This window comes from Aspergillus karnatakaensis (assembly GCF_047715665.1).
Source record: "Aspergillus karnatakaensis strain CBS 102800 unplaced genomic scaffold BJY04scaffold_14, whole genome shotgun sequence".
Taxonomy (NCBI): domain Eukaryota; kingdom Fungi; phylum Ascomycota; class Eurotiomycetes; order Eurotiales; family Aspergillaceae; genus Aspergillus; species Aspergillus karnatakaensis.
In genome coordinates this window covers 131,090-153,549 of record NW_027395726.1, presented here as the reverse complement: position 1 = coordinate 153,549, position 22,460 = coordinate 131,090, and the positions used below count along the sequence as shown (strand labels likewise).

Sequence of the window (22,460 nt, the reverse complement as noted above, 5' to 3'; positions counted from 1 at the left end):
CAATGTCGCGTGATATCAGGTCCAAACGCGTATGCGTACCCCACCCCAGGCCCAAGTTCACAACCATACTCAAACCCAAAACACGACCCGGAAAATCCAAATCCAAAACCAATCCCAAACCCAAACCTAAGCCCAAACGCAAATTAAAACCCAAATCCAAAACCAAACAGCAGCATCAGGGGGCGTCTAAAGCGGCGAAGAGCCTGCAAATACTCGATGATCCGGATGTCCTACACGCTCTCCTGGGCGATGGACCGATTCTCGACGCAGACATACTCGACGGGCTCAGTGACGATGCGGACAGACCAAACTGTAACCTGCTTCCAGCCTCCTCCCCTAAGGCTCCGTCCAACCCTGCTAACCGCCGCTGTTGACACAATCATCAGTTATCACACACGGCGTAACCAAGGACCACATGCCCTACGCCGAAGGCAGCCAAATCACCCCCGAAGTCGGCACCTACCTTGCACGCCAAGCGGTTCGATCTCTCGATTGGCACCTAGGAAGGAGTGGCGAGCCGTTATTTATCGGGATCCAAACGGATAAGGAGCGTCTTGCGGCATTTCTGCAAACCCGAGGTCAAGAGGCAGAGAAGCCGTGCGCGAGCTGCGTGTCGTCCCGTGGGGTCTGGAAAACTTGCATCATTGATCCGCTCCTCGAGCCCGATGGAGATGTGGAAATGACCTGCGCGAACTGCATTTACAGTAACTTCACGCATTTGTGCGAATATAGTGGGTTTTGGCGCTCTGGCTTGCTTTCGGTTCGGCATGGAGGCTGACAGATCCTTACGAGACAGGGAACAAGAAGTTGAATGAGGACCCTGCGAGTGCGAATAGAGAGACTGCTGTATTGGCGGTGGAAGATGGCTTGGGCCATGACGATCGTTGGAGGACGATTATGTTTCCCTTGCCCGATGATCTTTGGAATGATATTGTTTATCTGGAAGGGGTGCAAAACAGGTTGGCGAAATGCTTGGATCGGGTCAGTAATCAGATGTACAAGGTGTTTAGGAAGATGGACAGGGTCGAGGGTCAAGTTGGATTCTAGGATACGTTGGCTCTATTGTCAGACTGTTTGGATCTGTGGGGACCAGTCTCATTCTGTATAGAAGGATCATATCCTTACTTAAAGTTATACTTGCCCAACAGCTAACGGGTAATTATTCACTCCTTGAGAACTTCTTGCTTTTTAATCTAGCTGTTGGTGTTGATCAAAGAAGAGCTTTCGAAGTCATCCACGACACTGCGGCGGCGAGCTTTCATGAAAAATGAAACAAAAGCGTACTCCCGCCATGAGCTATCCCTGGAGGCTGTTCTGTTACCCACATTCAATTCCGGAGCAAGAACTCTTTAATTCTCTGATTCGCGGCGATGGGAGTGGCAAAGGTACAGGGTGCGTGGTACACGCATCGATATAGAACGCCCCCGCAGTCTCTGAGGAGGACAATATTCCAAGGGGACAGGCTGGATAGCAATGTCTGTTTCCAGCCTCCGCTCCGGCTTTGGGGTTGGACCTGAAGAGGAATGTCATCGACATGTCCCTGATCTCGTCGATTTGCGGTGTCAGCTCGTTCTGCGGTCTTTGGTTAGGCGGGTAATTGGACGAGGATGGTTCCGATGTAAAGGATGCAGCTGAGATAATGATTAATCTGCTTTGGAGTCATCCAGATTAATTTGCGTACATACATGGCAATAAACATTACTCTTAATATGTGACAGACTTGCTATTTACTCAGACATATGACCCCATACCTGTGGGCGACATCTCGAAAATAAAAATGTAGAAAATGGAAGAACAACGTAGAGAGATATGAAATGGACATCCTGCATCCAGAATGAGAAAAAACAGCACAGGTAATGCATACGCGGCACAGTCAATCCAGTGTAGTGTAGTCGCTTCCTAGCTCTGCGCTTGGAATTGTTCAGATCGGGCGCTGGGTTGGTTCTCGTTCGTGATGGCTGGTCGTCCCCTGAGGTATGTGAGCCTTTCTTGAATGCCATGAATGTAGGCTATCAGCTCGGCGAGCGCTCCCTCTAGGCAGCGTATGTCGTCGATATCATCTAGAGTTGAGGAAAATGGGCCGGGGTCCTCGCTGCCATTCTCGGCTCCTCCTTCGGCCTTGTCTGATATCAGATTTGTGTTCGTATTGGGGGTCGGGTCCAAAGGTGGATTTGGTACAACCTGCGCGGTCTCCTGATCCTGTTGTGTGGGCGGATTCGCTATGCTGCAGCTAGCTGGTTCCTCGGTCACTGTTGGTGAAGTGCGTTTGCGTTTGCGCTTGGGTGGTGCTAATGGCTTGCTATCGTCTTGCTTTGTATCCGTGCCGCGACGACGGCGCTTTCGACCGACTTCCTCGTTGTCTGAATTGGTACTTGCTTCTAACGGTTGCCCTCTGTTTCCTGTACTGGTGTGATTAGGTTATGTCGAACCACATTCCCTTGGCAGCCTCAATAAAAAGCACCGAGAAAGCCATCCGATTAAAGGAAGCTAAACAGAAACAAGAGTCCCAGCACTATACTCACGATATTTACAGCCCCACTCCTTAGCCACGCGGCAATTTCCACAGACCCCATCAAGGACGGTAATATCATCCACAACGCAAGACTCCCAGGGCCCCTTATCTTGCGCGCAGCGCATGCATGGAGTCTCCGCGACCTGTCCTCTTGTTTGCGTAAATGCGGCGGTGTACGAGTCTGGGTCTGAGAGGCCACGCCTTTTCAGGAGGCCATTCTTCCCAATTCGCCAATCGAGATGCCGAAGGACGGGGTGAGAGGTGTAGTAATCCACCACGAGGTTTGTCTTGCCGGATGGAGGGATGGGGAGATCGGTAGCGGAGAGGTTCGGGAGTTCTGTGGAAGATGGGAGGATGAGGTTGGTTCTGTTTCCTTCATGGGCAAGGGTGAGAAGACGTGAACCATATACCTTTGATTGGGTCGTCTTCTTTCTGGACCGGGGTATGGCGCTTCTGTTTCGGCTTTGATTTCCGGGTATCTTCAGTCTCGGGCTTTCTGAGAGCGCAGCGGGCTATGCAACGATGAAAATGGTCAGCAGGATTTCTATCACACGCAGGAATCGTGATCATAAACCAACATTTAGTCATCGACTGTCTGGTGGTTCGTCCTTTGGGTTGAGTAAATTGACGCTCGGGCCTCGTTTGACGCGTTTTACGAACGGCGCCACAAGCTTTGGCATCGGGCTTTTCGACCTGGGCATCTTTGTTTCCCTTGTTTGATTGCTTCTGACCAGAATCAGAAGGCACAAGCCGATTGGGAGGACTGCCGTCATTATTGCTCTTGGCAGCTAGCTGAGGCCTGCGGTTGTCAGGAGGTCGAGATGGCTCAGGACGGTTGGAGACAGAAGGCGCTCTAGTCTTCGGCTTGTTGATTGCCGTGAAACTCGCCATCATGTCCCAGAGCCATGGCATGAGGAAGATAAGGTATTGTGAGAGGAAAGAAAGGTGAGAGAAAAAAGAAGCGCAGGTCAGGACAGCTGGAAGGAAAGCTGGCATCTAAGGTTCCACGAGTGACTCCGCGTGTAGAACGTTGCTCTGTTTGCATGGGGAACTGAGACATCTCCCCATTTGTCATCGAGTTCTCTGCCATTGGCATTTTGTTATTTCCTGGCCCATCAAGGAAAAAGACTGTTGTCGTTCAATTATCTGGTTTGGTGTCATCCTTGGTGTATAGATGCCTGGTGTGTGAATAGTGATAGGGAGGATTTTCAGGCTCCAGAGACGCGACGGCGCGCCGCACATCGAACATATTATTTAATCCTCTTTGCATCTGGGCATGGAGCTGTGTTTATTTCCACTAGCATCATGGCTCTCGTCTGCTGCAGATCGGCAGTAGATTAGACCGATTCCTTGTTCTCAAGGAACGTTGTTCTGCCTACAGGAATGCCGGGAAGTCCTTCCACTTGTCCGGCATCACGCTGAGAGCCGGAAGATTCTTGACAGTATTAGGGGAGGTTATGCTTGGAATGGCGAACGTTTCATGATGTGATGTGTAAGAAGGAGGTAGGTAGTGATTCGCGCAATATCTATTCTGGGGCCGAGTCTATGCCCTTCGTTATGGATCCGAACGTCTACTAGTAGTGGCTGAGGTATATTTATTAGCTCATTACCTCAAAGGAAGGTCGGCTCTGTCCAAGGTAATGGTATTGAGATAACTAATTATGCTATAAGACATAAAAGAAAGCTTTCGCAACAAGTCCAAATTATTGAACGCTATATCCGCGAGCCGTAAGTAGTGACCATTGTATTCACGCAGAACTTCGGAATGAAAGATAAAGACCTTAATCTCTCTGTATCTAGAGTGACGCTTCTGGTAGACTTCTGTCGATGTACCTGGCGGCGTTGTGACAACATGGTATGTCCTCTCCAGGTAGTCTAGAACCACTTGATTCCAGTAGTTGGAGACCCGCTTGATAGACGTGGCATAGAGTTAGGCCTTAACAGTACCAAATCACAGAAGAATCTCCCATGGATTGTCCATCATCCTCTCCCGCTCCTGCTGTTCCAGCTGTTCTATCCTTCTCCGAACTGCATCCACATGTTTCTGCTGCTCGCTCAGAACCTGCTTTAGAAACGGCAGGTTGTTATAATCACCGGGAGACAAGGGAAACGGAATAACGCGCTCACTGGAGCGATGAGACGTGGCGGCGACAGGTGGACGTTTCTCGATTGCTTCCACTGTAGGTTCCTCCTCATCCCTAGAGTTGCTGCTATAGTTGACTGTAGCGCTAATGCGGCGAGCAATTTGGTTACGCCCCCTTAACAACCTCTTCCGACCTCGCCGGCGCTTTTGTACACCGCGAGTCTCCGCGGGTTCGGGCCCATTCTGTTCCGTGATGACAGTATCAGGGTCCGAACCTGCATGCAAGCTTCGATTAGTAAATAGCCCACTGTCAGCACGTGTGAACCACGCCATGTATAGCCGACTGCTTGTTGAGACACTCACGAAGAGAACATTTCCAGTGACCAGTGGACCGGCAGTTTGCGCAGATTGTACCAGCCCTCGGCTTCCTACCAAGCCTATCGCCTTTGTAACCCGCAAGATTCGGGAGAACACAAGTTTTCCATAGTCCGTACTCCTCACTGCACCTGCGGCATGGTGTCTCAGCAACATTCCCCGTTATTTGTATCAATGCCGCGGGATATGTATGGTGTCCATCAAGGTTCTTTCGCTGAGGCCTGCCGGTTGTGTCTTCTCTCCAGTCGAGTTTACGAAGCGTGGGAAGAGTTTGCAGGTATTTGGCCAGGGCATTTGCACCTGCTGTAACTGTGCGGGGGATAGGATAGTCGTCACTGGAGAGGCCGGGCAAAACTTGATGATAGCGACATCAGATGTTAGTACTCCGATTTTGAGAGTGCAATGATTGCGCAAGGGAGACGATGGACTCACCTTCAGTGGGGGGCGGTTGGCCCTGTATCTCTGCGGTTGTTGAAAGAGGATGTGACTGATAGTCTGGAGAACTATCGACCTGCACATCTACACCAAGGAATGAAGAATGCAACTGTCAGTATGTTCAGATAGATTTGTCGAGCATCGGAACTCACCTGTTTCACTGTCTCTAGTACCCAAGCTCCTACCACCAGGGTCGGGCAATCCATGATCTTGGGCCTGTATTCTGGGGGGCTTGGTATCGACGTCTTTCCCGTTTCCGCAAGGTCAGAATACTCCGGACCATTGCTAATGACATGGGACTGGTGTTATGCTCACCCTCTAATACAGAAGTCAGATCGGGGCTTGTCTCGGTAGCGCGGCGGCGCCTCCTAGGCGTGAAAATCTCATCATCGTCACAATCATCATCATCTCCCCACTGGATTGGCAAGTTAGTTCTGAGTGGCTTGTAAAGTTTGTTGCTAGAGGTGTCTGCCACAACAGCTCGGTCGTGGTCCATCGCGGTAACTCCGGAATGGACTGGTTCAGGACCCGGAGGCAAATATCACGGTCAAAAGTCAAGGCAAATGGTAGCGTTAAGCTCTTATGGGTCTCAAAGAACAGATAGGAAGCTAGTACTAAGAAGCATAGAAAAGAGTTGTCAATCGTTGAGCAGAAGGAGGAGTCTCGACAGAAAGGAGGTGTTATCTGACTTGGAGGTGCAGTGACCATTATCTAATGGATGGATATTGTGTTGTTCCTTGAAGAATAGCTCTGTGAATGGTAGAGGAGTGCAACTGTCAGTGAAGTGTTTCAGTGTCTGATTCTACTATTCGAATACAATACAATTAAATCAATTGGATCAATTGTGCATTAAGTTGATTACTCACGAGCACTCATTTAATCAAAAAGCTCATTATGGTGGCTCTCAGCTGTAAACAAATGACATTACGGTTCAGCTCCAAATCCATGGAAAGCCATAGGTAGTCTCCACGTTTTAGACTCAAGCAGTTACCATAAAATTGACTGGTTTCCGAGCCAGCGACCCCGAACAATCAGCATTAAGAACATACCAAATAGTATCATCAAACGCAATCTTTGTTACAGGACAAAAGGTCCCAAGGGTTAGTGGCAGTCTTCTCCAGCTCATCTCTCTCAAGCTGTCTGATCCTCTGCTGAATTATTTCCATGTGTCTCTGCTGGTCATTGAGGGCCTCCTTCAAAACATTCAAGTTGTTGAACATATCTGGCGCTAAGGGGAACGGAACCAGACTTCCATCGTGGCGAGAAGGTATCCTAGTCTGTGCCGGTCGGTGAGGCTCTACTTTGGTCGAGCGTGGGGTACGTTGAGACTGGGCACGAACCGGCGACTTCTTGGTATGCCCCGATCCACGGCGTCTCACCGCAATATAGTTCTGGCCGTACATATGCGCGCTCTTGCTATTCGGGGACCGAGAGGCACGGCTAGGTTGCACACAAGTGGGCGAATGCTTCGAGGCCCGCTGTCGAGGAGGTGTTCTCACTGGTGTGTGGGGGCTCTCGGATGTGGTATGAGGCGGGATATTGTCCGCGGGAGGAGTATCTGAGCAGCTGCTCCCTGCAATTGGTTAGATCATGGTTCAGAAGGACAGTGACACGCCGGGTCAGGAGTCTTTGATGAACATACGGTGACTGCATTGCCAATTGTTGATTCCCCGGCAATTAGCGCAGACCTCATCTCCAGGCGTATCGTTTTTCTCGCCAACAACACATAATTTCCATTGACCCTTTCCCTCTGCACATCGAGTGCAAGGTATCTCTGCAAGCTTGCCCCGAGTCTGAACGAAGGCCGCGTGAAAAGCGCCCATATTGGAGTGTAGCGTCCTGATAGGACGTCCATTCTCATCCTGCTGCCAATCGAGCTTCCGTAGAACCGGGCGGCCAACCCAGTATTCTATTTCAGGCCGTAGTTCACCGGAGGGAGGTAGAGGGAGGTCATCGCTACTGATTCCGGGAAGAATCTCATGGGGAACTTTAAGAAGAGCTCGTATGTCAGTATAAACCTCTACAGACATTTGAGTAGCAGAGAGAACTGCCCCACATTTCGTGAACAAATCCCCTGTGCCAGCGTCGGTGATAGGTGAGACCTGGTCTCGATTTAGCTGCTTGGGGGGCAGTTCGAGGTTCGTGTTTGCGACACCTAGCAGCGCTTCGCACACAGGATCTTATCGGTCAGGAAAACTTGCGTAGTATGACAGCGTCTATAACGTACCTTCTCTATCTGAACCAAATACCCGTGATTCCTCCTGCTTTGGAGACCGAGATTCTTGATTGGGTGCACCCTCTACACCATTGCTACTCGCTATGGTGCAAACTGCAGTCGGTCCGTTGGAGCCATGGCCGAATTGGTCTACTGGGAGAACCAAGTTTGGCTGGGGACCTTTGTTCATATATCCTTCAGAGAGGTCCGGTTCGGGCTTGATTTCCGGGTGAGGGGCAGGCGAGGAAACGGGGACGTGCAGGACTTTATCACCGTGTAGGATAGTCCGTTGATCACTAAGCGAAACACGAAAGACACTAAAGGGTCCTGGAGGAGAAGGGCTCTCTCGGCTCAAAGCCGAGCCTGGGGTTGAAGTGTCCATTTCGTGGGCCATCGTGACGGTGAAATCAGGTAACGAGAGAACAGAGGTAGGGAGGAGGCCATTTGGAGCTGTCGTAAGCTAGACAACACAATTAGAGTGTAGATCTGAGCAAACAGCATTCTGGTCCTGTGTTGATTCGGTAGCAAGCTTTGAGGCGGTTGTTGAAGGTCGGTGTTCTGTTCCCAAAGCGGAGGTTTTGTGTCAATTGGAGGTACTGTCTTCCAATTTCTTACCGCTGCTTTATTCATATAGACACCCGTTTGATAAGACAATAACCATATATACCTGACGCACAGGAAAAAATCGAATTGACTGACATTAGCCACTGTTTACTCAAGGCAAAGTCCAGCGCTGACTGATTACTAGAATATACCTCGCCATCGTTTATTCCTCTAGACTTTTCAGAATACGATTCCAAGGATTACCCATCGACTTCTCCATCTCCTCCTGTTCAAGCTCTCTTATTCTCATTTGCACTGCTGCCAGGTGCCTCTTTTGGTCAACTATTGCCCGCTTGAGAAAAGACAAGTCGTTGTATTTATCCTCTCCCACTGGGAACGGAAGGAATTTGCCATCTATGTCTTCTTTACAGAGTGGTTTGGCCTCAGGCTGCTGTGAAGCGGAATGAGGTTGGATATCGGGTTCAGTAGCATGTACTCGAGTGACAATGACAGCAGGATCTGGGGAGTTGCGGGCGGACGAGTCATATTTTTCTTTCGACTGCCGCACGAATGAGGATACCTCGATGTCCCGCTCAGCGGCATAAATCAGTGAATCCTTATCATCTTGGGCTGGAGAGACGCGGGTGGATGAAGCAGCAGGAGTATTTTCCTTGCGCTGTCGCGAGCGCTTATTGACACGGGTCTTCGGCTTGTCTGGGGTTTCACCAGCCCGGCGGGGACGGGAGTCCTTGAGAATCCTGTCAATACCTATTGCACTGGATTAGCTGGGCTTTCATAGTCCAGACCAAGCAACTGACGATGATTGCAGTCATAACTCCCAGTGAATCGGCAGTTCCCACAATCCCCGTCACTAAGTTTGTTGTTCCACGGGCACTCGTCATCGACGACACATGATTCCCACGGGCCGTTCCCTGCATCACACTCAGTGCAAGGAACTTTTGCAAATCGTCCACGTGTCTGCGTAAATGCAGCGCGCAAGGCGTAGTCTTTTTCTATCTTCCAGTGCTTTCCCCTGCGTTTCGCCTGACCCTGCCAGGCCAATCTCCACTCTAATGCGCGATGTGGTTCGTAGTCCAGATAGTACTCAATTAAGTCATGTTGCTTCCCTTCAAGAGACATGGCAAGGTCACTGTCAGATAGACCAGGGAGTACTATATTGAGGAAATCCGATATTAGAATAATTTAATCTATGGGTTACTAGCATACACGGCGGGCTCACTTTCTGATACTGATCTTCCGCGCATGTTGCAGATGGGGGGATGAGGGCCGAGCTCCCCCGGGAAGGTCTCGATATCGACTAAGCTGATGCTTGGACCTGCTGTGGTAGACGCAATTGTTCGTCAGTATACCCACTTCTAAAGGCCCCTAGACATGCGCTCTCGACTTACCTTCAATGCCAGATTTTAGTTGCGGTGTCCCTTCAATATGACTTGGCCGATGCGTATCCACCGGAGGTTCAAGGTTGTCAAGGAGCGCTTCAGCACCACAGACTAAAACCACAGAAGAACAGTTATTGGGATAGTCGTTCCATTAGATGAACATAACAACGTAAGTCGCGTACCTTCGGAAGCAATATCGGCTTGCTTATTTGCTAATCCGCGAAAGAGACGACGCTGACGGACAGGACAAATCTCCTCATCGTCGCTGGAAGTGGTCAATCGATGCTTGGTTGGCGGAGGGGATGGAGACAGGGATGGGCAAAGGTGCAGCGAACTTCGACGCTTCGTAAGGATAGAGCTGGAGTTGAACATGGGAGAGTTCATGTTGTTCAGAGCCATGATGCAGTGTAAGAAACAGGTAAAGAGCAATCAGACCAGCGAAGCCTGGGCTAGAGCTGAAATTGAGAGCAAAAGATACTCATTCCATGCTGCGAAATTGAGGAAGACTTTTGCAAGGCAAGGATGCCAGTTGGTCAGGTAAATCGGATGCAAGGAAGCAACGTTCAACAACATGGGAGATCATTAGGGAGGAAAGAGCGAGCACAGAAGCTAAGCTAGGTTTCCCTGACGATGAGGCTGTTCGGTCTTCTCAGCAACCACAAAGTAAATTTTACAACATCAAACAACTCTTAACAACGTTAGTGAGAGCCTTTCACCTCAAGTGTTTACCTGCTCTGACTGTTCACTGCAAGCTTTTGCTCATATACAGCAAATGACTATCTAACCAGCTTTCATGGTTCAAAAGGTTTATATCTTGGAGCCGCTTGTCATTGTCGTGGCTTTCTTCTACAAGTTTGCCTTCTTTTCTAACGCTTTCCTTCTCGTCCTCAATGCCTTCGTCTCCTCCTGCAACGCCAAGCCCATCATGATCTCCTCGCTCCCACCACCTACAACATGAACTCGCGCATCTCGACTAATCTGTTCGATCCTTGCTCCCTTTCCAGCTTTGTTGTATCCGGCACCACCCAGAACTTGCTGAGCTTCCCGGACGCTTTTCTCAAGAGCTCTAGTTGACATAACTTTCAGCAAGGCAGTCATTCCTCCTATTCGAACATCGTCCGTTGGTCGGTCCTTTGTCTTCTCGATTATGTTCACAAGCTGCTCCATAAACGCGTAGGCGGGTTCAATCATGAGACCGAACTTGAATATCTTGGCTTGGATAGCTTGCTTTTGAATTAGCGGGGAGCCAAATGTTTCGCGAGAGATGGCGTAGTTGAAGGCGTCCTCCGCGCAAACGCGAGCAAGGCGGAGTGATGCACAGGCGAGAGAAAGCCGTTCAGGGTTGAAGTCTATGCAGATTTAGCGCTCCACACAGACCAATGGCTCAAAGTAACATAGTAACATACTAGACATGATCAATGGAAAGCCCTTATTCTCCTCGCCGAGGAGATTGCTAACAGGAACCTGCACATCGTCGAACTCGATAAATGTCGACCCTAGAAAATTAGCTTTTGCTTACCAGAAAGTGTCAGAGATAGCGTACCACTAGCATTGACTCCAGAATTGTGCATCCTCCGCCTCGTAACCCCCTCCGCCTTCAGCGGGATAACAAGCAAGCTGATCCCGTTCTTCCCAGCACCACCAGTCCTGACAGCAGCCGTACAATAGTCCGCCCAAACCCCATTTGTGATCCATTTCTTCGACCCATTGACAATGTAGTAATCTCCCTTTCGAACAGCGGTGGTTCGAATATTCGCAACATCCGATCCAGCTAGCAGCCAACCGTCAGCCTCTCTTCAATCCCAAACCGTAGGGGTAGAAAACAAACCATCCGGCTCCGTAATCCCCAAGCAGAACCTCAATTCGCCCCTCGCAACACCCGGAAGCCACCTCTTTCTCTGTTCTGCTGTCCCAAACCTCGCAATGGGCGGACACCCAATTCCATTCCCACCACCAAGCCCCCAAATAACACCGACGAACCCGACGCGGTTAAACTCATCAGCCACAGTAAGTCCACACCATGTATCCCACTCCTCTCTCTTTACCCCGCCAGGCAGCGAAAGGCCCGCTGAGTCCTCCTCCGTGGTGAGCGGGTGCACGATCGCGAAACCCAGCGAGCAGTGCCTCTTATAGACCTCCGGCGGAATCTCGCCTGCCGTTTCCCATTCCTGCGCGTGCGGCTCGATGTGCTCGGAAATGTACTTTCGGACGTAGGCGCGCAGGCGGTGGTGCGTTTCTGTGTAGTAGGGCGATGGAATGTCGAGCTGGGGGAGAAGAGGTTCGGAGTAGGGGGCTGTTGGGAAATTGGAGAGGCGAGTCATTTTGCAAGTTGGGTATCCAGCGTGTGAGGTAGGTTTGGCATCTAGACATGGAATAATAAAGTTTTAGGATAAACAGGGGATCCGAGGCATAAGCTGCAGTGATCCATCACAGGATGCGGGGAAGCTCAGCAGAGCTATGCAGGACGGCCGAGGCCCGCGGGTTACCCCTCGATGCCTCGTTTTCCGGGCATTAAATATCGACACCTTACTTACAAGGAACCAACGGGCAGGTGCTGGCTTTCCGTTTTTGGATTAGCGGAAGCTTGTTTATATAGGATGTGACACTGCATCTATCTTCATCTGAGTAAGCAAACCAAGTTGTAATGAATTCTGCAATGTTGAGATCCTTCATTATACTTTCAACTATTCCTGTGTTACTACCACGAAAGGAACCTGCCATTACCCCCCGACACTTACTCGATCGGCGTTGCGCAAGACTCCGATGAGCCACCAAATCATCAAACGTTGACCCCAGGGTGGGTGCCGCGCGTGCAAGAGCATCTACCACGAGCTCATGCCAGTCCAGAGCAATTCGCGGTGCTCAGACAAGTACCTACTGGTACGGTCGACTTACTTCCTTCTGGCGACCATTGCACGACGGTGGGACTGGGTTTGCCTGTTGAAATGAGTATAGGTCCATCCCTGCCTCGTGGGAGATTTTAAAGATTAAGAAGGACCAGATGGCAAAGTTACCTAGTATCTAACATTTCAACCGATTGATATTCACAGCACACTGACTCGGCGCAGTCCAGTTCCATTACAAGGTTAACGATGAAATATCGACCGTGGTCCTCTACTTACTAATATATTGTTTATAGCTATATATTTGTGGCATGATACTCAGCATGGCATTACCCGCTAACTCGCGAACTTCATGCTATCGAAAGCAGTTCAACCCTGCCCGGCTCGACCCACGACAGCCGAGTAACAGAAGAGAAAGAGAAGGATAAAAAGGAGGAGAGGGGGGAAAAGGAAATCTATAAGAGAAACCAAAAGACGCTAAACTCCATAAATCTGATCAAAGCCCCCTCGCCACCGCAGCGCCAAACAGCTCCATTAAATACCTCTGCACATCTGCACAACGCCACCTTTTCGCAGGTGACACCTCCAACATACCCCTAATACAAGTCTTCAGCGATTCCGCGACTGTTTTCTCTCCTTGGAGTTGCAACAGACATGAACCATGATCGACCTTCTTCTCAAAGTCCGAAGGGAAAACAGGTCGTTCCCGGACTATGCCGGAACCACAGGGTGTCTGTCGCTGGATCCCCCGGGTGAGGTCCGTCAGGACAAACTGCCGTTCCATCTTGGTGTTTATTTGGTAGACGAGTTCAAAGAGGATGACGCCGAGGGCGTAAACGTCAAGGGATTCGTCGATGGAATAGTCGAAGTATTCTTCGCCCGACCTAGGGCATTCAGTGCCAGCATCGGTAACATCACTTAAGCCGGTTTTCAAGAACGGCGGACAATAAAACTCGGTCCCGACAACGCGATTCAATTTCGGGACACTATTCGATGCAACAGACGTGCCTGGAGAATACTCATTGAGATGCGAAATATCAGCGACTAGACCGAAATCGCCAATTCGTGGGTGGCTATATCTTGAGCACGCTCCGAGAGCGTTCTTGCAAGGGGTACATTCTTGAAAGTTCCTGTCCTCTGTCGGAGAAAGGAAGATGTTCGCTGGTTTTAGGTCTCTGTGGATTATGCCCTTTGAGTGGAGATAGTCAACGCCGGAGATGATGTTCAGGATGAGCTTTATGGAGGGTATGAGGTGGTAGCAATGTCTACGGAGGAGAGTTTCGGGGTTATCAGTGGGTTGTTGGCGGAGGTAAGAGCTTAAGGGGATTGGGTGAAGGGACATCTGAATGTGGAGGATGACGGCGGGAAGGGCGTTGTTCGGTCTGCGCTGAAGTTGGAGTTGGGAGTGGTCATGGGTTAGGCCGTCGCTGAAAATGTCGCCGTCGGTTCCGTCAAAGGTTGATAGTTGACTGTGGGATTGATCACTGAAGTGCCGGGGAATGGATTCAACGTCGTCTTCCAGGCTGCGCGATGGGGGCTTTTCTGATGAGTGTGATGTTGTTGTGTTGGCGCGGCTGCTGTGAGAGCCTATCGAGTCGTCTTTGGTAGATGGTTGTTCTCCTTGCGAGTATTCAAAAACGACGCCGAAGCTTTCGTCACCAATGGACTGGCTGGGTTGGTCAAGTTCGCTGCCTTGAGACTCTTCATATTCCAGCTTCTCCGAGAATTTCGGGACCGGGAATTGTAGGCGAGGAAAGTGAGTTTGCTCTATCCAAGCTCCGTAATACCTCACTACATTCGCATGCTCTAGTCGAGCAAGAGTTCGGATTTCTTTCATAATATTCTCAAGCTGGTTTTCGTTTCCAAGTTGTAGTTGCTCGAGCCGTCGTTGACTCAGAGGAATTTTCTTCACGGCGTAATCCTGTCCATCAATGTGGTTCTTGACATGATATACTTCGCCGAAGGAACCGCGACCAAGCACACGGATCTCGGAAAATTCCACTGCGTACCTCGAAACGGGGGGACTTGACGGTGCGAGACTATCAAATAATGGGAAGCTTGTTGGTGAACTTCCGGTGAGCGGCAATAGCGGACGAGGAATGCGCCTCGGGTCAAGCTGGAGGTCTTCCAGAGCAGGTATGGCTTGATTACCGGGTCGCTTCCGAAAGTCCAACGGACCGATCTCGGTTCTTCCCAGTGCGAGATTTGTTTCGGGAATCGTGGTAGATGCGTGTACGCTTCTTGTGGCCTTCGAAGCCAGAACGAGATCACCAGGCGCCTCAATTGATGGCGCTTTCGCGTGATTGTCGCCTAGGTTGAGCCCTTCCAGGGCTGACATGCCAAGTGCGTCAAGGTTATCCCGATAGTACTGTCGCGTCGAGCCCCATTCATCTGTGTCAATGCCTTTGGCTATGACTCCATGAGACGAGAGGAACTGCGACTGGTGAGAGTACATCTTTTTCGCAAGAAACTTCACCTCAGGAGACTCCCGCGTATACCTCTTGTGGGACCCATGGGGTCTATTCAGAAGATCGGCTGCCCGCGTAAGGCAGTAGAATTCGAGCAAAGCAGAGGTCATTAGGTTGGAGTGGTTGTTCGTATCTGTGTCGAGAAGTTCCGTGATGCCACTGGGATCATCCACCGTCTCTTCGTCATCTGAGAGCGGAGACTGCTTCGCATTTCCGAGCGGAGGACGAGCTCCGTCTTTAGCTTCTGGCTTCGTGACAGATTCATGGTCGCTTTCTTCGAAACTGGAGTCGGAATCAGAGGAGGTGACCTCCGCGGCCGACCTAAACATGGACATGATCGGTATTTAGAAGGGTGAAGGCTGAGTCACTGCACGGCAAGCAGATGCTTATGGTCCAGCCATCTAGATATAACGCGCTTAACAGGAATGGCGATCGTGGATATAGTTCAGTTTGGAATGGTACATTAGGAGAGCCGTAACACTTCCGCTAGGCTCATGCTCGCTAAAGATTGTACGCAAGACAGTGGAATGCTGGAAATAAATCGCGAGATTGAGGTCGATCTGAGAGATCTCAACCTGCTTATATGTTTGAAGAGGCCACGGCGTCTTTTGAACAAAACTGAGGTGGACAGTCAACAATGAGGCTGCAAGCTGATTGGCTTTGTGTGGGCTAGGTTCGATGCGATTCTATGGCGGTCCCAGATCATTGACAGGGCGTCGTCCGCTAGGCAGCTTCATGAGCCTAGCGTCTCAATCCCTGCTGAAAGACAATTTGGCCAGCTGTTTGTATATCTTGAAGGGCCTCTTTACTGCCAAAAGATGATTGAGTCAGAGCTGACGAATTTGTCGAATCTGAAGAAAGAGGGCCGGGGAGCTCGTCCTGGATGAGTCAACATTTTTCACGCGTCATTCCTGCCTCAGGCAGTAATCCCCACCACGATCTGTCTCAAGTTTCAACAGTGAGACTGCCAACAAAGCTTCTGGGTCGGGCACATTTGATGGCTTTCAATGTGAAGCTCTCTTGAGCTGCAGGCTGCAGCGCAGTCATTCCAAGGATTTGACACCACCCTTCCTTTGCTTTTTCTATGGGGCCGGCGGCCAACATCACCACATTATATTTTCTGCACCATGCAACTCAGATGGGATCCTTCATCATTGACCACGTAGTTCCCGGGGAATCGCAGCTCATTCGTCAGTGTCTAACATCTGCGTGTGACCTTTTTTGACAATTTTGATCGCTGGTGGACAGATGTCGCTCGATACGCAAGATTGGTTCAAAGGCCGACAAGGTTATCATGACGAAACGCGCGGGGTTGGGTTTAGAGCAGCGACCTTAGATGCCTTCTCAATCTAACATCGCAAAAACCAGCACTCATACACAAGCAGAAATGGAAAATCCATCATGGTTCCTCTACGGCCCTCACGACGCTAGGATTGAAAACCTTTAGCCCCCGGAGCTACGTGATCCTCACGACGTCATTGTCTGCATTGCTTATGTTGGTGTCTGTGGGAGCGATGTTAAAATCACCTTCCAACCTGTGAAGCTCATGCTGATACAATCGTAGGTGTTCTGGGAGCATGGCGGTATCGGCATCAAGGTCACAAAAGACAAGCCGCTTGTCCTCGGCCACGAGGCATCGGGGGTGGTGCACGCAGTCGGATCCGCCGTTACCTCCTTGGAAGTAGGCGATCGGGTCGCCATCGAACCTGGCTTTCCATGCCGTCGATGTCGAAACTGTAAGAAAGGGACCTACAATCTCTGTAGCGACATGAAGCTTGCGGCGGCACCACCCGATATTCATGGCACGCTGACCAAATTCTTCGCTGCACCGGAAGACTTTATTTATAAGATCCCCAGCACCATGAGCCTCCAAGAGGCTGTCGTTCTTGAGCCACTTGCTGTTGCCGTACACGCTATCAGTCTCCTAGCGGTGTGTCCCGGCCAAACAGTTGTGATAACGGGAGCCGGGACTGTAGGGCAGTTGTGTGCCCAAGTTGCGCAGGAGCCCGGCGCAGGGAGGGTGATTTTGGCCGACATTGTCGGAAGAAAGCTTGAGATGGCGGCGCAGGGGCTCGGATGCGATACATTCCTGATTAATCCCGTCGAAACGCCGGAGCAGAGCTTCGAACGTCTATCTGTTGCCATGAACATTGGTGACGGCGTCGATGCAGTGGTAGAAGCCTCTGGTGCTGAAAAGCCTGTGCAAATCGGCAATTATACCGTGAAGCGAGGAGGGACCTATGTTCAGATTGGGGTCGGGAAACCCAAGGCCACGATCCCCATTCTAGCACTCTTAGAGAAGGAATTATTGGTTCGGGGATCGCATTCGTTCGTGAGAGAGTGACCAAATCCATGGACGGATAGTATCCTTCCTGACGAGATTGACCAACCGTTGTTGCTGCGCGTATTGACCTGGCCAAAAAGCAGAAGGTACCGTGAGGCCACGCTACCACCTTCCCTACAACCGTAATCCGATCACGACATCGGTCCGTTTGTTTAAACATTAATGCATCTATCGCATTTCTTCAATATTATACTCCTCCTATTGATAACTCATATCCTAGCACCATGCCACCAGCTTGGTGAGTAGAGTGCTTCCATTCCAAAGATGTGACTGTGTTGGCTAAAGCTGGCTAGGACCGGATGTCAAGCGTGTCGAGAGCGCTTGATGCAATGCGACCAGACACTTCCAGTCTGCGGTCCCTGTCAAGAGTCTAACATTGAATGCACTTTTGTCGAGCAACAGAACATGGTGCAGCAGCAGCGGGTCGGTGCGTGTTATAAAAGCGGCCTGCCAACGTCCATTGACAAGATACAGCTGAATTAGAATCCAATTCCCCAGAATTGGAGCATTTTACATCGATACAGGACTGGCGAGCCGCCGTTAGTGAGGATGTCGCTGCATTTGAAGCACAAGGTCTACCCCCGGAAGACTCGAATTTCTCAAATGTCGCTCTGGAGATCAATGAGCCTCCTGTTGCGGCGAATACCAATGATGGCGCCAATAGAAGGCTACTGAGAGCAGACGATACAGGACTTACACCAACGACGGCGTTGGGGTATTGTAGTATTTGGTTCGACAAGTATCATCCCTGGTTTCCAATCTTCCACCGAGACACTGTTCACAAACGCTGCCAGAACCTTTCAAGTGAGTCTGGTATTGTCATTCCTTTGATTTACAAGGCAATGGCAGCTGCTGTAGTACACTCGTGTACTCTCGACAGGACAGCGACAATACTTCAGCAAAGAAGACTCTCGGAAAAAATGAGAGACAAGGCCATTCTGGCTGGAATGCGTAACGCAAGCATAGAGAGCCTGCAGGCATTACTTATTATCAGCATTATTGAATACGGCGATGGCCGGACTTCGCAGTTTTCGAGCCTTATAACCATCTGCAGAAGGTAAAGAGTTTATTCTCGAAGACCTGAGATGTGACTTCACTAATCACATACCGTGACAACAGAATGGGCGCTCAGATAGGGCTTCATGACCTTGTGACATATCACTGTCTCAAATTCGGTGCATATGATTCCTCCGCGCCTCCGCAGGTGCTCTGCAGGCCCACCACCGCAGTCGAACTCGAAGGGTATATCCGCGCATTCTGGGCCATGGAGGCCATTGGCTTAGCATTGACGCTAGGAGCTGCCTGGAGCTTTGGCATATCGAAGCCTGAATTGGCTGAAAGCTTACCCTGCAACGATGACATCTGGAGGTCTCCTGCGCCGCTCGTGTCAGTGTATCGATTTGAGGGCACTGGAATACCGTCTTCCTTCTCACTATACATCCGACTTGTCACGCATGATTTATGGTACGTTCATGACTTTCTACAACAATCGTACAATGTTTATTCCAATGTCGACGGCAAAGACGCGCCGAGTCATCAAGCTGCCTGTTTAGCGGTCGATAAACGACTCAACGATTGGAAGAATTGTTTTGAGGATCTCTTGAACGCAGATCCACCTCCTTACGAAGATCTGTTTTTTTCAGGATGGCTCTTTACATTACAATGCTATCCTTATCCACTGCACCATTGACAGTGCAATGATTTTCCTCCACCAGCGATACATAGCCAAATTATTCACGGAGAATAAGCCCCAACTAGAATTCACAGACTGGCCTCAAGCCCTTACCCGGTGCCACGAAAGCGCAACCCATATGGCATCAATCATCGTCGCAGTACACAACAGGGCTTTCGAAATTGCGACACCACTAATTATCATCCATATCTTCACGGCCGCCCGTTTTCTGATCGTCTCTGCGAAGAAGATTACCGGGCACAAAGATGGAAATAGTAGCGAAGATGTTGATACTCTCGTACGCGCGATGGAAGTTCTTAGTCTCCGATGGCCGCTAGCGGATTATTTGCAGCGGGCGCTGAACACAGCGATTGAGGAATGCCACCGTGAGCGGGCCGCGGATGCCGAATTTAGTCCGGACAGTGCCAGCCCAGGTCCGGAGAAACTACCAACCGAATTTTGGAATTTGCAGTATCTGGCGCCGGATATCGTGGAAGTCCTGAAGAGATGGTCTGTACGTATTGAGCATGCGCAACTGCTGTCTACCAGTAGTGTAGATCCTGTCTGACAGTGGCCGACCGATTGGATCAATCAAGAGAAAAGGAACCAGAAAACATTGTGTAGTCATTAACATTAACTTGACTATCCAACATAGATACATTATTCATCGTTGAATAAATGAAATTCATACAATCATTCCATCGCATCGCGCACTCCCATAAGCCACAGGATATCACATCACCCCCGTACCCCTCAACCATCCAACAGTCCACCGAACCTTGATAGACTACAACAGGACAGGCATTATAGACAAGGTGACAGAAGATCGAATATCTACCTAATCTTCCTCAACCCATAGCTCGAGCCCGACGAGTTATCAGCCGTCGGCTTCGCCGCATCATCCTGCGCAGCCCAGTCCACGTTCCGAGGGGACGTATTCTGCCTCATGGTCCGGTACTTCTGAAGCAGACGCCTATACCCGAAGAGGAGAACAAGAGCAATTGCAAGAGCAGCGACAGCACCAACAACAATACCGGCGATCGCGCCGCCAGAGAGGCCGCCACCACCACCACCGGAGGAGGTTTCCTCGGAGTTGGAGTTGGAGTTTGAACCGGAGGAGCCAGCGTTGTTGTTGTTGTTGGAGGAAGAACCCGACCCGGAGTTCGAGCTTGAGTCCTCGTCATCATCGTCATCACCAAGATCGAACTCCTCGGTCGTGGCGTTGAAGCAGGGGACCTGGAATGTGAACTGGGATGCGGGGACGTACGTGACATCTGCGCAGGCGTAGTATGTCTCGTTCTTGTCCGTTTCGAAGTCCGCGGTGTATCGAATTTGGAAGGTGGCGTTCATGCCGGCTTCGGTGTCGACGCCCGGGTTGGGGACGCCGTAGCACATGTGGCCGGGGTCGATTTCAGAGATGCGTCGCTCTGAGACGATGGTTTCGAAGTCGGCGTTGTTTGTGGGGTCTGTGTTTTCGGATTAGTGTTAAGGGAGGATGAGAGTGGTGATATAGATGAGGTGAGGGGTATGAGAGGAGGCTGATGAGGGAGGGACATACTGTTGCGGTGCGAGATGGAGATCTGCACGTTCCAGGACTCATCTTGAGTGACGAGGGCAAGCTGGCCGTTCACTGCGAAGTAGAGCAGATGATTAGTAGGCGAGGCGATAGGTAGAGAGGTTAGTACTAACCCATGGGAAACTCGGTCCTGTTGCTGACCCCAGCGTTTGAGCCGCAGGGCGCGATGTTGTCGTATGCAGCGCCCCAGGTGCGGTCTGGGGGCCACATGAACGCCACCGGCCCCATCTCCTGGGATGCTTCTTCACCATGAGCCTGTGCGTTGATGGCAGTGGACAGAGCCACGAGAAGCGCAAGAGAGCTCTTCATGATGTCGGAGTGAGGAGGAAGGAAGGGTTAGGGTACTTTGAGGGGAGAAGAAGGAGGATGGAGTGACACGAGACTTCGGATTCCCGGCGGGTGCCGGCGCTCATTATAAGCCTATAACAAACATCGATAAACAGAAGGCATCTAGGTGACAATTTTCGGTTACACCCGACAGAAAGCCGGTACTTCCACCATCTTCCAGCGGCCAAGCGACAGGACGAGTCATGAGAGGGGTGTGACGAGGAAGAATTTGCTCGGCTGCAGCGTGCATTCTGCTCATGCCACCGGCGAATTGGAGGAGCCGTCCAATTGCAGATCCGGAAGGCAAGCGAGACGGATCCTGCGGTGAGGCGCCAAGAGCGATAGATTAATGGAGCAGGATCGCAGTAGCATCCAAGAGGATCAAACAGGAAGAACCAGTGGATAACAGGGCTCAGCTATCAATCAGATAAGATGGACTGTGGAGCAGCTCCGGACTAGCGCAACCAATCAGAGGAGAGTGCGATATTTAGACCCCTCTTTCTCGGCTGCAATTTCCACGCTGTGCTCATGGTCGCAGCCATTTCGCTTGGTTGGAGTGAGACAACGGATATTGGCATTAATAAACCTGTTCCGACTTATCCTGGCGCGCGAGAAGTCCAGACCGACCAGGGGTGGGAGCATTCCCCTTCCTTTTGCCGGCCGGAAATGTATAAAGACCCGTTGGTGTCACACCCACTGTGTGTTCTGCATCTGCATCTGCATCTCCATCTCCATCTTCATCTTGCCAGCTGATCTTTCTGCATCTGTCATTCTTTTGGAGCTTATTTCTCTTACACAATGAAGTTCTCCGCTGTCGCTTCCGTTGCCTGCATGGTGGCTGGTGTTAGTGCTTTCCAGTACCCTGATTTTGTTCCCCTGCACAAGCGTCAGGCCCCTGGTACTCCTCAGTATGAGTGCCACGCCAACTGCGGTAAGTTCCCACCTTGTTCTCACTCAATGAAGGTCACTAATACCGACTCACTAGGTGGCATCATCACTGCCTCGCGCACTGAGGGCTACTGCGACTCCAGTGACTTCGAGAGCCTGCTAAGCGCCTGCTTGGACTGCGCTCTCGAGTACGACATCTGGAGGTACTACGGCAACTCCGTCTCTGCTGCCGCCGAGGAGTGTGGTCTTGATGCGACTCCAGTCGAGCCAGAGGAGCCGGAGCCCACTTCGTCGACCACCTCTACTTCTGAGCCTGAACCCACTGCCACTGAGACTGAGACCGAGACCGAGACTGAGCCCGAGCCGACTGCTACCGAGACTCAGACTGAGACCGAAACCGAACCTACTGCTACTACCACCTCTACCTCCACTGAAGACGAAGAGCCCACCAGCTCAGACTCTACCTCTGTGAGCTCCACCCCTGTGATTCCCACAGTGACCACTACCACTAGCCCTACTCCCCCGGGCTCGGTAAGCTCTTTCACTCCAACAGTTCCTGCCACGTGCTAATAGGTGTCCTACAGACCGGCACTCCTACCCCCGGTCCCGAGGACCCCGAGTTCACCGGTGCTGCTGCCCTCAACACCCCTGCTGGAATCGTCATGGGTGGCCTGCTTGGCTCCCTCATGGCAGCTTTCATGTAAACAAGCCTTTGTACTTGTATGTTAGTGCCTCAGGTGTTACGGAGAAGCGATGACGATGTGAAGGCGATGTGAAGA

General features: G+C 50.9%; 11 protein-coding genes across 11 annotated transcripts; 4 read left to right on the top strand and 7 right to left on the bottom strand.

Annotated features, from left to right (window-relative positions):
• Window positions 1-2: 2 nt before the first annotated feature.
• On the top strand, window positions 3-1,047 carry BJY04DRAFT_216243 (DUF3716 domain-containing protein; the record flags this gene model as incomplete). Its single annotated transcript, XM_073715692.1, has 3 exons — window positions 3-312; window positions 387-731; window positions 797-1,047. 3 exons carry the CDS (start codon window positions 3-5, stop codon window positions 1,045-1,047), a joined length of 906 nt encoding a protein of 301 aa, XP_073573233.1.
• An 852-nt stretch (window positions 1,048-1,899) lies between these two features.
• BJY04DRAFT_216242 (DUF3716 domain-containing protein) lies at window positions 1,900-3,424 on the bottom strand (the record flags this gene model as incomplete). Its single annotated transcript, XM_073715691.1, has 4 exons — window positions 1,900-2,399; window positions 2,523-2,849; window positions 2,923-3,024; window positions 3,091-3,424. 4 exons carry the CDS (start codon window positions 3,422-3,424, stop codon window positions 1,900-1,902), a joined length of 1,263 nt encoding a protein of 420 aa, XP_073573232.1.
• Window positions 3,425-4,463: 1,039 nt separating this feature from the next.
• Window positions 4,464-5,901, bottom strand: BJY04DRAFT_216241 (DUF3716 domain-containing protein; the record flags this gene model as incomplete). The annotated part of the gene is made up of 5 exons (XM_073715690.1): window positions 4,464-4,870; window positions 4,959-5,324; window positions 5,403-5,489; window positions 5,558-5,650; window positions 5,721-5,901. 5 exons carry the CDS (start codon window positions 5,899-5,901, stop codon window positions 4,464-4,466), a joined length of 1,134 nt encoding a protein of 377 aa, XP_073573231.1.
• A 565-nt stretch (window positions 5,902-6,466) lies between these two features.
• BJY04DRAFT_216240 (DUF3716 domain-containing protein) lies at window positions 6,467-8,014 on the bottom strand (the record flags this gene model as incomplete). Its single annotated transcript, XM_073715689.1, has 3 exons — window positions 6,467-6,978; window positions 7,048-7,560; window positions 7,633-8,014. The coding sequence occupies 3 exons, from the start codon at window positions 8,012-8,014 to the stop codon at window positions 6,467-6,469; spliced, it is 1,407 nt and encodes a 468-aa protein (XP_073573230.1).
• Window positions 8,015-8,386: 372 nt separating this feature from the next.
• On the bottom strand, window positions 8,387-9,962 carry BJY04DRAFT_216239 (DUF3716 domain-containing protein; the record flags this gene model as incomplete). The annotated part of the gene is made up of 5 exons (XM_073715688.1): window positions 8,387-8,931; window positions 8,982-9,335; window positions 9,404-9,499; window positions 9,573-9,674; window positions 9,746-9,962. 5 exons carry the CDS (start codon window positions 9,960-9,962, stop codon window positions 8,387-8,389), a joined length of 1,314 nt encoding a protein of 437 aa, XP_073573229.1.
• A 447-nt stretch (window positions 9,963-10,409) lies between these two features.
• Window positions 10,410-11,884, bottom strand: BJY04DRAFT_216238 (acyl-CoA dehydrogenase family protein; the record flags this gene model as incomplete). The annotated part of the gene is made up of 4 exons (XM_073715687.1): window positions 10,410-10,912; window positions 10,970-11,059; window positions 11,107-11,334; window positions 11,392-11,884. 4 exons carry the CDS (start codon window positions 11,882-11,884, stop codon window positions 10,410-10,412), a joined length of 1,314 nt encoding a protein of 437 aa, XP_073573228.1.
• Window positions 11,885-12,593: 709 nt separating this feature from the next.
• Window positions 12,594-15,498, bottom strand: BJY04DRAFT_25520 (putative protein kinase). The gene has a single exon (XM_073720017.1). The coding sequence runs from the start codon at window positions 15,207-15,209 to the stop codon at window positions 12,903-12,905; it is 2,307 nt and encodes a 768-aa protein (XP_073573227.1). The 5' UTR covers window positions 15,210-15,498; the 3' UTR covers window positions 12,594-12,902.
• Window positions 15,499-16,168: 670 nt separating this feature from the next.
• On the top strand, window positions 16,169-17,218 carry BJY04DRAFT_216236 (chaperonin 10-like protein; the record flags this gene model as incomplete). Its single annotated transcript, XM_073715686.1, has 3 exons — window positions 16,169-16,190; window positions 16,243-16,379; window positions 16,439-17,218. 3 exons carry the CDS (start codon window positions 16,169-16,171, stop codon window positions 17,216-17,218), a joined length of 939 nt encoding a protein of 312 aa, XP_073573226.1.
• Window positions 17,219-17,442: 224 nt separating this feature from the next.
• Window positions 17,443-19,458, top strand: BJY04DRAFT_216235 (uncharacterized protein; the record flags this gene model as incomplete). Its single annotated transcript, XM_073715685.1, has 5 exons — window positions 17,443-17,456; window positions 17,512-17,645; window positions 17,693-18,275; window positions 18,338-18,850; window positions 18,912-19,458. The coding sequence occupies 5 exons, from the start codon at window positions 17,443-17,445 to the stop codon at window positions 19,456-19,458; spliced, it is 1,791 nt and encodes a 596-aa protein (XP_073573225.1).
• Window positions 19,459-19,509: 51 nt separating this feature from the next.
• Window positions 19,510-20,875, bottom strand: BJY04DRAFT_25502 (copper acquisition factor BIM1-like domain-containing protein). Its single transcript, XM_073720016.1, has 3 exons — window positions 20,580-20,875; window positions 20,449-20,520; window positions 19,510-20,356 (listed from the first exon to the last, which is right to left on the bottom strand). Exons 1-3 carry the CDS (start codon window positions 20,773-20,775, stop codon window positions 19,725-19,727), a joined length of 900 nt encoding a protein of 299 aa, XP_073573224.1. The 5' UTR covers window positions 20,776-20,875; the 3' UTR covers window positions 19,510-19,724.
• Window positions 20,876-21,591: 716 nt separating this feature from the next.
• On the top strand, window positions 21,592-22,385 carry BJY04DRAFT_216233 (uncharacterized protein; the record flags this gene model as incomplete). Its single annotated transcript, XM_073715684.1, has 3 exons — window positions 21,592-21,724; window positions 21,779-22,212; window positions 22,266-22,385. 3 exons carry the CDS (start codon window positions 21,592-21,594, stop codon window positions 22,383-22,385), a joined length of 687 nt encoding a protein of 228 aa, XP_073573223.1.
• Window positions 22,386-22,460: the final 75 nt, after the last annotated feature.

Coding starts and splice junctions, on each gene's coding strand:
- BJY04DRAFT_25520 (XM_073720017.1), bottom strand. CDS start 15,209: ATGTCCATGTTTAGGTCGGCCGCGGAGGTCACCTCCTCTGATTCCGAC.
- BJY04DRAFT_25502 (XM_073720016.1), bottom strand. CDS start 20,775: ATGAAGAGCTCTCTTGCGCTTCTCGTGGCTCTGTCCACTGCCATCAAC. Junction 20,521..20,579: donor CAGGACCGAGTTTCCCATGG/GTTAGTACTAAC, acceptor TCTACTTCGCAG/TGAACGGCCAGCTTGCCCTC. Junction 20,357..20,448: donor CTCCATCTCGCACCGCAACA/GTATGTCCCTCC, acceptor CCGAAAACACAG/ACCCCACAAACAACGCCGAC.